Source organism: Dermacentor andersoni, chromosome 1 (genome assembly GCF_023375885.2).
Source record: "Dermacentor andersoni chromosome 1, qqDerAnde1_hic_scaffold, whole genome shotgun sequence".
NCBI classification, from domain to species: domain Eukaryota; kingdom Metazoa; phylum Arthropoda; class Arachnida; order Ixodida; family Ixodidae; genus Dermacentor; species Dermacentor andersoni.
Window position 1 is genome coordinate 308,340,281 of NC_092814.1, and position 15,411 is coordinate 308,355,691.

A 15,411-nucleotide genomic window follows, 5' to 3' on the forward strand; every position below is an offset into this window, starting at 1 on the left:
ACAGCTTGGCGATACATCTAGGAGTTGGTAAGCATGGGTGGCAAAATTTGATCTGCTAGATGGCTTGTAAATATCTGACGCTACAGTTCAACTAGTTCTAGTTAGCTACTTTATAAAACAGTTTAAAGGGACATTAAAAAAAAAAATAAGCCATTAGATTGATATGTCATTCATCTAGACATCTATCGTCATTTTCTGCATGACCATATACAGCATTGTTGCATAGAAAAAATTGCCACAGAAACTCTCATTGCTGCCCCTCAATTTGACTCACCTGCATCAAAATGAACAATTTGACGCAATTCCCACGTGTCCTAACTCTCTGCCCCTCTCTGCGAATCAGCCAGTGCAGACATCGCACTATATAGTCCAACATAGGTGATGCCCGTCCGATTTCTACATTATCTTTTCCTGGCTTAGAAAAGCTCTGTTCTCACTATGAATGATGAATTCGTTATTAGAGAAGTATAATCGTTCAGTCTAGCTCAACTTAAGTTTTTTAGCGTCCCTTTAAGTAAGCTGAAAGCTGATAGCTGGCCAGCTATACATGCTTCCTCGGTGAGACGGCGGTGGCTAATGGGAGGCAACAATTCTGACAATTCGACAAGAGCAAGCACGCACTGTTTGAGACTGCTTTCTGGAGCAAGCTCACTGTCTATCAACCACTTTGGCTCATACGAGAGCACAGCAGCGGTGTGATCAATCTTGGAGTGAGGCATCCTGGAAAATTGGTGTGCATAGAAAATGCGAGTTTTATGACATCTTATGTCACACTGTATATCAAATAAATAAAACCCACCAAAGTACCTCAGTGACTATGTATAGTGTGTTCCACACAGGCTAAATTCCTTACCACAGCAGCCACATTCAGGCAGTGGCAGGTAATGTGCAGGAACGTTTATGCAGTTAAAATAGTTCCAGACCTCTTTACTGTGTTCTCTCTTATACTGAAACTGTTACTTTAAGAAATTAGTCCCACACAATGAATGCACCATGTGGTCATCACACTGCAAATCGTTAAGCGGTTTTAGCACCATTAGCTGCAGACATACAAAACCACGTAGTTCCTATGTGTCACACAGGGGGCACGAGGTGGAGTGGGATTGTTAGTTACAGACACCACCGCAAACAGACTGTAATCCCACTACGCTGGTTAACACCAGAAAAAGAAAGTGTTTCGGCCAGTATCAAACCTAAGTCCTTCACTTCCAAAATTACGACACTCAAACTAACTGTGCCGCAAGGATGTTGACAAAGTGCAAGAGCCACGAACATCATTATCTTCCAATTGACAGCAGCTACAGCGCACAAGACCAATAAACCAATGCTGATGAGAAGAAAGTTTAGTGGTGCCATTGGCAAGAAATGAAAAAGTGAAGCAACAGGCATGATTTTCCAAAGTAGATGGTTTGCAAAGTAGATGGTTGCTGTGAATACTACCTACAACTAATGCGTGGGGGTCTCACTTTGCTTAATAATACGCCAGCCATCACTGCCGCTGCTACACAATGGCTGAAACTGCAACCATTCCTAGTGAAACAGGTTGTATTGTAATGGGTCGATGCCTCTAAGTGGGCCCCGAATGTTACAGTGGCCATTTATGTGAGAAGTCTCTACACAGATGCTCTGTCTTTCATTCAAAACCATCTTCCACGACAGTAAAAACCACATCAGGACTGGGAACTTCAATGTGCATTTGCATATTTTATTGAAAATGCAAATAAATACAACTAGGCACACTCAAAGTGACATGCACCACTTATGCTTACAATATATAAAATACTAATGTAACCATGCAAAGAGCTGCAAATGAGAATTCGCACCTCCAGATAAAAAGAAAAAAAAAGACTAGAAACTACAAAAGTCACAACAAACTATGATTGTAATGTAGCTGCAAGGACACTCTCCCATTCTGTTGGGCAGGTAAGATGTAGGAGAGACATATTGCACAAGAGTGGTATACACACTTTCCTCATTTAACACACCACGCCCAACAGGGCAATACACCCTAACAGAACAAAGTAACAAGAACTGCAGGCATGCGACTTCCTGCCCCTGATGGAGATTGGCCTGCTCGACTTCTGAACCATCTTAATACCCTGCCATGCAAACCATTAAGCTGTATGTATTACAAAAAGCTCCATTAAACTAGAAATGACAGAAAGCAAACCTGTCAAGAATATATGGCAGTAACTGCAGCACTTCACAATTGCAATCTGTGCATAACTTCACAACACTCAGGCAGACAAAACCTTGTGTAGACAAAGCAAATGGCGCACTAGCATTCTTTTTCTTCTGCTGAAACTTGTGGAATCAGCATGCATTTGAAATAGCATAATATCTATATTGTTTTCAAACTGGAGCAGCAATTTATGTAGTTCGACAACAAAGTTTCCTTTGACCCAAATGTACACGAGTGTAGCATGGCCTTAAGAAAAATTACTATTCTGTGTCACACATATTCATAAAGAAAATTCAAATTAAGCGATTAGACAATACAGATTAACAGTATCACAATAAATTGTGCCCACTGCCCTTAATAAAGGGGCCTCTCAGGAGTTTCTTGAGGCTCAACGCACGCTGAGGAAACATTAACTGCAGGTTCTGCTCCGTGTCCTGTTCATTTAAGCCAAACAGCACAGCAGCCCAACATTTTCTTTTTTTCAAGCAAATTCCAGTTCCTCATTGCGTTTCTCTACCATAGAACTAACATTCCCCCTCTATTTGCTTCTATTTAATAAAATGGTGCAAACACATTGTCAAGTGTTCTTTTTCAACCACATCACTCATTTTCATCCTTTTTTAAGCGTTACACAGAAAGCGACAGGCTAAAGACAACACCGAGTCAAGTACGGCACCACGCAACTTGCTTTTAGATGCCACACCTCAAGCAAATACCTTAGACGACCCTTGCACAGTGATCCGGGAAAGTAACTTGAGTGACTGATGACCAGTGCAGTAAAATTCCACTGCTTGGTACTGCAGTTCACAGACATGCTGACCGTGAGACTGCCAGACTACTTCCACTTTTCAGTCCTGGGAGGGAGGAGGTTAACTGACATGAGTAAATTATCATGCGGAGACCCACTAAGCTCATGAGCACTCATGTAGAGCATGCCAATGCTGGGCATGCAGCATTTTAAAAACACATGCCTTATGAACAGCTGTTGGCCTCCTACATGCTACATAATGGGAAAGGCCTGAGACACTCATCTGCATAGACATGAGAAGCAGCATCCTGCAGGAATTCTGCCACTCCAGTCATCGTTCACTTGTGCCAATCTTTTTTCTGGACGACTGTACTACATCTCTCTCCACAGGAATTGCAACCTTCTTCATACCTTGTCCATAGCCTGTCAACCTCAAACTGTCACTTGACGCAAACCCTCAGGCAAGCCTTGATGACAGAGTTCTGTGCGATGCCTTCAATAAGATCTCATCCATTCTCTTGCAGCAGCATTGCATGCTTAAGGTTTATCAGCATCAGTAAGTCGACATGAAGGACTCACCTCAACTTTATTGGGCCCAGGAACTTTCATCTTTCAAGAAGTGTTGCCATTGTACAACCACCTAGACAGGAGCACACAAGTTGGATGACGCCCCCAGTCAACACTGACATCAGCTCTCCATGCAAACAACAGTGTGCTAGCTCTCCTCACCAGCCTGGTTTCTTCATTGACATGTGTGACACGAGTCCCACTGCATGCGAGGATGTCCAAGCAATACAGGTACAATGGCACACAAAAACCATGACCCAGTTTAATACCTCAGAGCTACTTCGTTCAGTAAACAGAGAATTCACTAGCAGACACTATAAGCTCTGCCAATATTGTTTGCAAGGTCATGGCTACATCAAAAGTGCTACACAACAGTCCGAGTCTGGATTTTATGCATTCCAGGATTTTAAAGTGATTTAACACAATCTTTTCAAGAACAACTTTGCACACTCAAGGGAGGAAATGCACACAGCCATTACACGAATTGTTTCTAAAGAACCTTGGAGTTACCCCAGAAATCAAGAAAAGAGCAACAGGAACAAAGAAGGATCCAGGAACCAAACTGCATCCTCTCCCGGCACACACAAATACAAAACCAGAACAAAAGCAAACTCAGTGGACCAAATGTACACATATGCACACATGCATGCATGCATGCATGCATGCACACATGCAACACATGCAGGGCATGGAATTTGTGAAAAATACTAAGCAGTTAGCTAACCATGTTGTTACTGTGCATGCCAGGTTATTCTCATAGAAAGGTGTAATTTGATGAACTGATCCCAAGTGCTGTTAGCAAGGCAAGCACATTGGCATGCCCTACAGAATGTTCCTCTCACTGATAGCACAGAACATGCATAGAGTCCGAAAAAAAAACAAAAAAACGAAGTACCATAAACACCTTAGGACATCTAGAAATATCCCACAAAATGTAACGCAGCCCTGGCTGTTGTTCTACTGCTTTACATACAATGACAGAAAAATTTCAAATACTTGCAGGTGGCTCCCAGGAAGACTTCCTATAACTTCCACAGTGGCACAACAGCATATTAAAACAAGAAAGCAAACTTTCACACAAGTGAAAACCGGAGAACTCATTGTGGTAATCACATACTTCAAAGAGATCTAAAAAGGTAGATCATTGCAATGTGTTAAGTAAAATTAAGATTTAGTGACCTGCTGGGGATAGTTATATGTGCTTTTTTAAGGCGCACCGATTCTCACTCTAAAAAAGAAAGTGCCCGTTACTCCCATTTCCAACTATCGCTACACTTAGTGCACAGAATGCCAACACTGATTCATGCCCATGTAGTAAGTTTCGTGGTGTTTCTTAAAAAAAGAATTGGTGGCAGTTTTATGTTTATTTACTGCCAGAAAAGCAATGTTTTTGGCATGCCAACCAGACAAATGCCAAGAAGTGATTACTGGTGAGAAGTAAACTCCGGTTGGTGCAGCTTGCAGCATACATATGCACTATAATGTCTAAACTAAATATAAAGAATATGGTTATAATGAAGCAAATCAAGATATTCTCGCCAATATTGCCACTAACACATATATGCTTATAACAAAAAGACAGCGAATGCACAGGGTCGTCCAATATGAAAGGGAACACCGGATTTGAGTTCAAAGCTGGTAATTTTCTTTGTGTGCGCTTGTAATGAGGAAAAGATCCATGGGCAGAATTTTTCAACAGGAGAAATAAGTACCAAATAGCAGTGAGTGAAGTTCTGACTTGCACATTTGCAGGAATTGTGGTTTGAACACAGCTGAAGTGTTCCCTTTCACATTGGATGAGGATGTACATTTGCGTCAGATGTGACTTCATTATGCCAAGGTTCGACTAGTTACAATGCCACAATAAACGCATCTGCGCATGCACAGGTCAAGGCCAAGTGAGAATCATCAACAACAGCTTGTGTTCCCTAGGTGCTCATTTGTGCCTGTTCATTCTATGTACTCACTCATGGAAGAGAACAGCAGTGGCTAAGGGATGTCTTGGGCTGCAGCAAACACTTCAACAAGAGGGGACAGCTCGGCTCGACAGCTGTTGCTCTGACAAAAACAAGTCCCCTTGCCGAAAGGTGGCTACAGCCCGAGACATCTCTTATTTGATAATGCCGGTCAATTCAAGTCTTCATATAAATAATTTAATTAAGCTCTGGGGTTTTATGTGCCAAAACCATGATCTAATTAGGACACAGACTGCAGTGGAGGACTTCAGATTAATTTTGACCACCTGGGGGGTTCTTTAATGTGCACCTAAATCTAAGTGTAGAACCTTTTCTGCATTCTGCCCCAATCGGAATGTGGCTGTTGTGGCCAGGCTCAAACCCACAACTTCGAGCTCAGCAGCTCAACACTACAGCCGCTAAGCTACCGTGGCGGATGAGTCTCCATCTTGCTGTGAGCCTGTCTAGCAAACACAATGACGTGCACAATTTCTGCGATACACCAGACACACATGAACCCATGAATGACCAAATTTTCAATAGGATTTTGGCGATACCCGAGTCGGCCTGGTGATGAATGCAGCATTAGAGAGGCCCCTGCCACTCTCCTGACTAACACGGAAAATGTGTCACGTGCGACAGCCTTCATAAAATGCAACCATGTTAGGTGAAAAACAGAAAAGTGGAAAAGTTCAGTACAAATAAAGAGTCCAGCAGTGTGGGCACTTCCCCAATTTTAAAATTTTCCTTTCATTTATTTGAAAGAACTTCACGCTGACCTATGCGCTTTATAGCATTACTTAGAAATGAACATAGGTAAAATGTTCGGAGGAGTGATACTTCTGCAAGATTTTATTGTTTCATGGTAGTCTTGTTCAGTCTTTGCCCATTCACTCATCCTACACCACTTCCTGCTTCAGCAATAATACAACAAATTTTTTTTTTCTTTCTGCAAATACACATGTGGTGGCCACAATGACATCAGTGCACCACAACCATTTGGAGAGAGGTACCTAAAGACAAAGCACCAAATGCTTTTAGGTTTTTACAGCTTTGACAAGTTTCTAGTGGCAGATGTTTTTTACACTTTTTGGCTAAAACCACAATGCTGAAAGCTTACACGCCTGTTCGAAGTAATTATCTTGAGTCTATTGCAAAGGCTACCACTGACCTTTAATGAAATCCAAACAATTGCACAGCAGCTCAGGAACTTAAAAGATGTGCCATGCAGGCTGTTCTGTCTCACCCTAGTGTGGCACTTCCAAAATACAATGTCAACTGTCTGCTCCAGCACTGGAGCATACATCAATCAGCTACTGGAGTATATCAAGGCGTTGTGGTGCCAATCAGAAAGAAACAAGGCAAATAAAAAATCAATATATGCTCTAGCATGGCGCAAAAGTGCTGTTTCCAGGTGAAACCTGACCTGTTTCAGTAAATAATAAAATTGGAATAAAGGCTGGAATTGTATAATACCCTGGGGAACAGTATTTCTTGTAATGCGTAAAGAAGGGTCTTTAAGGCATCTAAAGGACTAGGTTTATGCAAGAATGAATACAAAATTCATAGAAACATTAGGCTTATCAGCCTCCAATTACTAATAACTCTGTGGAACCATATAGTGTAAGCACCTTGACAGTGTATATGAGGACACAGCTAGATCATTCCCAAAACACAGCAGAACTTTGCCAATATGTTCATAGTCCATAACTTTCCCGTTTCATGCATTCGCAAAGGAAAGGGGAGGTAGGGGGGGGGGGGGGGGGGCAAGCTTTTAAGACTATTCCATCCAGATGACATGATTCCGATCATACATCTTCCACATTACAGTTTGTTCCTTCACTTTAACTTAAAATGTACCACCACGGTAGTTCACTACTCACAAAAGTCCAGGAGGCAGTCTGCATTGGATGCAGTAAGTTAAATGAGACACACAGGGACACTCTGCACTGCGCATGGAATACAGTGCTGCTTTGAAAGAGGGCCAAGTTATACATAACCCACTCCACTTGTCTTTGTAGTGCCTGAAAGCCACTAGTGCCACTGTCATACAAGGCAGCTAGAGAAACTAGCAGAACATCCTTGAAAGCACTATAAAATATGTTCCAGCTCATTCCGGCACAAATGCTCAGATGGGTAACATGTTTGCAAAGTCAAGAAAATATTTTGACTGGAGTAGTCCTTTATAGTCACAACCATTGCTCACTTTTTTTCCATATGCAATGAAGATGGTTGCAGTTTCTGACTGCTCGCTTACTTTGTTCCTTTATTTTATTTACCTGCTATGCCATTTCTGCCTAATTATTCAGCTCAGAGGCACATTTAATCGGTGGCAAACAATACCTAGGGCACAGATTCAAGCAAGCAGCCAGAACAGCACTAAGAAAAATGGCTTAGAGATTGCATAGCTAGTGAGAGGGTAGGAGTATTTGCTACACACCTATGATAAACTCAACCACCTGTGTTTTTTGTTTGTTTTGAGAAGTCAAGTAGCTAACACAGATTCACCAGCCATCTCACTATCAAGCAAATTAATGCAAACTTGAATTGCCTCCTAGGCTATGCCATTCACAGCGAGGTTAAATGGAAAATGGATGAGTGCAGCAAACATTCATGCATAAGCTAATAAAAGAAAGATTAATAAAAGGCACCCACAAACATGTTTCAGGGCATGAAAGATACAGCTCTCACAATACTAAATGACAACTAGTATTACACACACTATCGACGCACGCTCAAGTGGGCTGCATGACATGTTTTAACAAAGCTTCCAGATGTATTGGGTATAAAAGGTACCCTCATCAAGAATTCCTTCCTGCAAGAATTTTTTTTTCTAGAGCATTTCGTACAGGCAGAGTAATGAACAGCCAGAGGTTGTCCTAGAATTCCTAGGATGCTGAAGACTGTGGCTTTCATCAAGCAAGGGTGGTGATTCACCCAGCGACAAGTTATGTTAGTTATTAAAAAAATTGGGTAACTGCTGTTTTGTAATGCTATACCAGTTTGCAACAACAAGGGTTGGTGGGGATTCCAGAAAGCCACAGGGGAATGCAAATTACTGTTCGGGTAAAATTTCAGGTCTAATATCTTCACCTGGCACGACGATGTAGTAAAGTGACTGCGTGTGTACTTTTTCAATGTACAGAAAGGGTTCCAGAATGCAGTCTACCCTCTGTGTTTTATATTTGTAACTAAATTGTACATCATTACTTTCATAGTGCACGTAAACTGCAACTTGCAATGAACATATAGCAGCCTGAAAACTGGTAAAACCTGTTGCTCCTACATAAAAGTTTGGAACGATTACCTCTCTACCTGCTGCATTTTTTTTTTTTTTTCTGCCAACACAATTTGTTATGGCACTTGGAATTTTGATGCACAAGACTAGTGCACATTCCACCTCAGACATAATCGCACATGTAAAGATAAGCACAGCTTCTTCGGGGAAAAAAGATCAACTGTCATGACACAAGGCAAAACACCAATACATAAGCACTACCTGTAAAGGCTTACTATCAAAAAAGAAAAAAGAATGATCAATGTAAACATGCTACAGAAAGCCTGTCATAAAGGCATACCAACTAAATTATATCGTGAATATATAGTCATAATAGTAAGCTTGGTTATGAAATACAACTATAAATTAAACCCTCTATGACTCTACTCCAAGTTCAAGTCTGAACAACTCCAACAGCTGCAATATTAGTACCATCATTCAAGCAATATTCTATGACGCACACTGCTTCAAGCAAGGGAGACAGATATGAACTAAAGTGCCAAATTCATTCATTGTGGGGTTTTGAACGCCAAAACCACTTTATGATTATGAGGCACACCGTAGTGGAGGACTCCGGAAATTTCGACCACCTGGGGTTCTTTAACGTGCACCTAAATCTAAGTACACGGGTGTTTTCGCATTTTAAAATGTTAGATGTGAATGGCATTAAAAAGTCTCTTCAAATAAAATCTCTTGCGCAGTCTCCTTGGGCCTGAACACAAACCTTGTAACTTGCATACATGCACAATGTGCAGCTGCTCACACAAGTAATTGAAATGCAGATTTCAAGAGAAGGAAGTGTTCTTTTGAAATCGCGTCATGGTCCAAGTGCACAGGCCTGAAATCGGGACACTCACTACTTTTGTGGCATACAGGCTTGCATAATGCATGCTTCAATAGCTGGCTGCCTGTCTAAGCACATTTTCAGCCTTTTCTATAGTGGCTGCATTCTGAAACCTTACGAGGATAGGTGAACACCCATGGACAAAACTAAACATGGACCATGGCAACAGTTACAATGCTGGGATCTCTCTACATGAACCCAAAAAATTTTAAATGTCATTAGGATTTGCAGGTGATTTGGGGTGAATGTTCTCAATGCTTATTTCCGCTACGTAGCCTTCATATACATTATTGCACTTGTAGTGGGACATGCCCAAATGCTTTAATTCCACTCGGTTTCAATATGAAAGGCTGAGTTCCATGACCTCTCCTAACGAGTGCAATAATTCTCAAGCTACCTTCAGAAACCCTGAAATACAAAATTTCCCAGCAGCAGGCATGACAACCATCTGTACAGGTCAACCCCTTCGCACCATGGTGGTGTTTTTAAGGTATCCATGAAATAGCTTGTTACACAGATTGGATATAGTAAGCTCCATAAGGTCACTGCATTAAAGCTGAAAGGTACTAATATGTGCTCTATTTGCTTAGGCCTACGGTTACCCCAACGCAGCTATCAATTCCGGCTAGTGCAACTATAAGCAGCGAGGATATATTAGAATTTCCTTTGCTGCTTCTTTTGGTCGACTATTTTCTTCTGTGGATGTATGGGAGCAGGAAATTTGCTGTAAAGTCGCATATGAAGGCAAACACTTCTGATACTGCAAAAAAATTACTTCTGAAACTGCAAAAGATAAATCCAAAACATACATGGTCCTATGACAAACTTGCAATCCTTAGTTGTGGAAAACATGGTACTGTCAGATTAAGTGCACTTACGAAGGAAAAAAAAAAAAAAAACAAGAGAAGACTTATAGCATTTGGGAAGCAGCTGGAACACAATGCAGTTCACTTATAATGATCATGAGAAAGTATAAATTACGTATTGCTATGTCTGGTGCCTGATTTTACAAATCTTCATAATATGCTGTACTAGGAGACAATACGTACCCGCTGTTATGAGTGATGATTGCTACAAGTGGTATCATACGTGGATATCACTGTATTATAGTATATAAAAAAAGAAATGGTTAGCGGTGTGTCAGGCCACCAATTAACTCTTGTGAAGGCCTTCATTTTCATGCTTTTTGCATAGCATCAGTCACGAAAAACGATAGCCAACGGAACAACTCCCACTGGTTAACAGCATTTTGAAGATGGTGAAAGAATCTTTGGTCTCAAGCAGGTCATTAAAAAAAAAAGAAGAAACCACACACACAAAAAGAGCTGTAAAATAAGCAGCACATACAAAATCTGCCAAACAGATCTTAAAAAAACAACATATATAATCATAAATACATATTAGATATGACTGTGTTTGGACCAACATGAGCATTGTTTCATCAGTAATGTATAAAGAGTTGAACACATCATGTAAATATTGCAACTCAGCTAAACATGAACAATATATACTCTCTTGAACAGGAACCCACAATGTCAGGAGGTGTAGAAATCTCCAAATACACGAACGGAAAGAAGTAAAAGCAAATGGCACGAATGTCTGCTGAGGTGCTTCATGTGTTGGACATTGGCCAAGGGATAACTCAAGCCCAACACAGCCCTGCATGTTGTGGGGGTCCAAGGAGAGCTGTTTCTACAGCAGCATTCAGAAATATAAAAAAATGAACGGCCAGCATGGAAAAGGTGAGCGGGGTATAGTGCCCCATCTTTGTGCAGCCTTTTGCTTCAATAAAACATTGTTGCAAAGACCTTGGTACAGAGTAGGCTCCCACTATGAGGACGACTTTGGAGTTGTACGTGTAATTCATGGAAACAAACCTCTGCTATGATTTCAGATCTTGTGTCAACACTGATGCTAGTTGGGTAAGGTGACCTGAGTGCCGATGGTGCAAGTGTCTGGAACACCAAGCCAGATATTGCAGCCTAATTTGTACACAGACACTACTCAGGCTTAATAAAAGAAAAAGAAAAAGGAAAAAGCCTGCACAAAGGCTGTACACACATCTTCTACACAACCGTATTACACACACATGAAGAGCGTAAGCTGCACTTTAGCAAAGCTGTAGTATTTCCTTTCCCCTGTCCCTGTACATAATTATGACTTTGTCTGTCAGTGAGAGTGTGCAGCAATGAATATGCCCCCAATGCACTATGTTTACCCACATCAAAGGCAATAGTTTCTATTTAAAACGTTATCATTACACACAAAATGACAACTATTTTCTACACAAGCTGCACAGCTTAGTAAATACTGGTTTCAATAGCGCACTGGTTTGTTTGTGGATATTCGTCTTTTAAGTCAAGGTTATGGCACATTCACATGCCATTCAAATCCACGTTACACGAACATGAACCTGCAGTTATCCAGACATTTAAATGTAAGCTGAAAACTGCTGGCAGTTCATTAATAAACATACAACTATGCTCATATACAAGCTTCTCTTTGTGTTGCTGTGAATTTCACAGTAAAAGGAATAAAAAAAAAGAAATGAGTGCAATCACTGAGTCAAAGGACTAGACTAAAAGCTGCAGTTCTTTTACAGACATTCTATAAACAATGGTAACTCGATGCCGCCTACTATTTCCAGTTAGTAACTGTTTTTGGCGGCCTCATTAGCATTAGAGCAGACTCCCACATGTACAGAAATATTAGTGATAGCAATAACATGGACACTCCAGAGTGCATGCATGCACGCACATGCACATATGCATGCTGTTCAGGTCACCAACAGCCTGTTTCAGGCGATGAAAAAAAAAAGGGGGGGGGAAACTACAACACTGATTGCACCCTCCCCATTTCCCACCACCCGAAGCCTGTGTCGACCTACATCGTCCTTGAACCTTAAACATGGCAAACTTAGCCCAATGCTCCAGAGGGCAATGAAAGTGATAGAAGGCTAGGAAAGAAAGTGACACGTGCCCGGCCAATTCTGTGAAGGCAAGCAGTTAAGGCGATACAGCTTGTGCCTTGAAGTGTGCTCCCTTCTTGCGAACCAAGCGTTGGAGGTCGCATGATCTGTTGAATTTCGGAGGCATGGCACAGTGAAATGGTAAAGGCAGCGACAGCATGGAACGTTCCCTTGTGAAGCTTGGCTGCATGACAACATGCTCTCTCCTAGTTTCTTTGACACCATACATGCTTAGTTAGTAAGAGAATGTTTACTGCAATTCAAACTTCACATGAAACTGCCAGCTTTAGTTCATGAAATATTCTAATACCTTGCTATCACTGTTAATGCTTCATGCTTTGGGTGAAACTGCAATTTTTTTCTTTATAACTTGCTACCTCAATCAGCAGTTTTGGATACAGCTGCCAAGGAAATAACATCTTATACACGTTGCTCTCACACATGCTAAGATGACCAATGGGCAGATATGTTCAAAAGCAAATTTGAAATTAGAAAGTCCTCCAAGAGCTTGCAAGATTATTTACATCTAGATTTAGAATGCTTGCAACTATTGTTCATGACAAGACATGACAAGAGCATGGCAAATTAGTTGTGTGGAAACCTTCAAGGTGGCGGAGTATTCATAAAAGTGAAAAACTGTCATCTACCTGACCGCTGGATGTTGTTTCAGTGTACCTTTGCTCCGAGTTGCTGATTAATTTGGCCTAGCTCTACAATATGTTAGCCTACTGGTTAGTTTAGACAGTAGAACGACTGCCCCGGAAAGGCGATGGTCCTGGGTTTAATCCCTGACCAAGACTAACTGCGACGTTTTGGTGTTTTGTTTTGTAGCTTCATGCTGCTCTCAAGTGGATGACAATTCTTTTCTTTTTGTGACAAGAGCAGCATAAAAAAAACTGAAGATTTAGCATGCCTTGCTATAATACAGCAGGGAAGTTCTTTCATGACTAAAAAGCAGAGCGCGATATGCTCGCACTTTCATTTTGCTGTTGTGTCACTAGTCTAGCACACAGCGAGACTGCTCTGTTCTGCCTTGGCCACTAAGGATGCTATCAGTTTGAGAAGCCAATAAAACATGGCAAAAAAAGAAAAAAGAAAAGAAAAGAAAACAGAAAAAAAAAAGATTGTAGCTACTACATGCATTCTGTAACTAAAAGGCACAATATCGACTTCTTTGTGTGGCTACCTCACTGTACCTCTAAATTCTAGTCTGCAAAGTCATGCCACAAGAAATTAAACCTTCAGAACTCCAATGTAAAGTTTAATAGGTTAAATTAAATTCTGGGTTCTCTTGTGCCAAAACCCCGATCTGAAAGGCATGCCACAGCAGGGGATTCTGGATTAATTTTGACCATCTGGGGTTCTTTTACTTGCACCTAAATCTAAGTACACGAGCATTTTCACATTTCGTCCCCGTCAAAATGCGGCCACCACAGCCAGGATCAAACCCACAACCTCAAGCTCAGCAGTGCAACGTTCTCACGCAGAGAAAGCATTTGCAGTTCAGCGAACGTGCTGTTAGGTACCTCTGGCTAACGGAGCATCAAAATAGCCTTCACTTCATTTCTACAAGCTCACGGCTGCATTGTAGTTGCTTGAAGCAAGGTGAATACAGTCCTGGCACACATCATTTGAGCCAAGGGTACTATATGAACGAACTTTTTGTAAAAATGTAAGTTTGCAGTGTCATCACCGGCGAATGCTTGGCTTTGTGGACACAGCGATGCCAGACACTCTCTGTGGTGGCCTTGACTCTGACCCAGAGACTGCTCTGCCGTGAAGGTGCATTGCAGGAGCAGAGACTCCAGGAATCCTTACAACCATCGCGGCACCACCTGTGCCGGGAGACCTAGTCATGTGTGTAGATCTTGCTGCTGAAGCAGATGATGGGCTCCTTGCAGATGGTGGCAATGGGCCATGCAGTGATGCAGCTCGCGAGTGTGTAGTCAATGGACCGCCACTAGACTTCACTCTTGTCTCAGAAGTGGAAGCAGCACGGCGTCGGTGTGGAAGGTTCCCAGAGGCTACTCCGGAAGCAGATGCTGTAGCGCCACCTCGTAGCGCAGGCGGCCTTGTGTAGGGGACGACATCGGGATCTGGGCCTCGTTTCTGCTTACGAAGTTTCCGCGAGAGCTCCCGTTCCAGCAGCTCTGCCTCCTGCAGCCGCCGTAACTCAAGTTCAGTACTTTCTGCTCTAATCTGTAGCAATGTCACAACAGAATTTCAATTTTACAATGTGGAAGATAATTATTCTACATTTTTGGCAACTACTTTTATTCGAAAGAGCTCACTGGTGTTTTTCAGACTATATTTGCGTGAAAGGTGAGATTTTTAAATGATGCGCATGATACCTCTGGTCAGCATGAATTGTTATGGGCTTTGCATCGCTTCTTTCTATAAAGATGAAGTAATTCAAATTTTAAACAGTAAGCAGGTAGTGATGCTAAGTCGATGCTGATGAGAGGTATACATTTCAGTTGTGAAATGTGGCCAAAGATGTAGAGAGAGAGTATTTATGGGAAAAGATAAAAAGGTGGGCCCAAGTATAATCTAGCCAGCTACTCTACAATGGTAAAAGGTAAGGAGGGACAAGAAATGTATATATGAATTGCAACTGTATGCTACAGTAAAGTGTCAGTAGACAAAGGTCACCATCTGACCTTTGTCTACTACAATGGAGTAGGCTTGTGCAAATATTCACTTGAATATTATTATGGCATTCAATACTTGCTTCAGCTCGAATTTTAGCATTCAAAGTTTTCATAAGTATTTGAAGCAAACAAATATAAATTTAAAAACATGTATAATTGACAGTTTTGGTTCAAATGAGCAAGTTACACCACATGGCTCATAGCCAAGACAAGCCAAAG

The 15,411-nt window shown here is 41.5% G+C and overlaps 1 protein-coding gene across 1 annotated transcript in view; it reads right to left on the reverse strand.

Moving 5' to 3' along the window:
• Positions 1 to 1,684: 1,684 nt before the first annotated feature.
• The window catches only part of LOC126548168 (uncharacterized), a 148,165-nt gene continuing 134,438 nt past the window's right edge, over positions 1,685 to 15,411 (reverse strand). Inside the window, exon 18 of the mRNA XM_072285248.1 lies at positions 1,685 to 14,698. Coding sequence (XP_072141349.1) covers positions 14,231 to 14,698 — 468 coding nt within the window. The 3' untranslated portion in view covers positions 1,685 to 14,230. The remainder of the gene's footprint in view (positions 14,699 to 15,411) is intronic.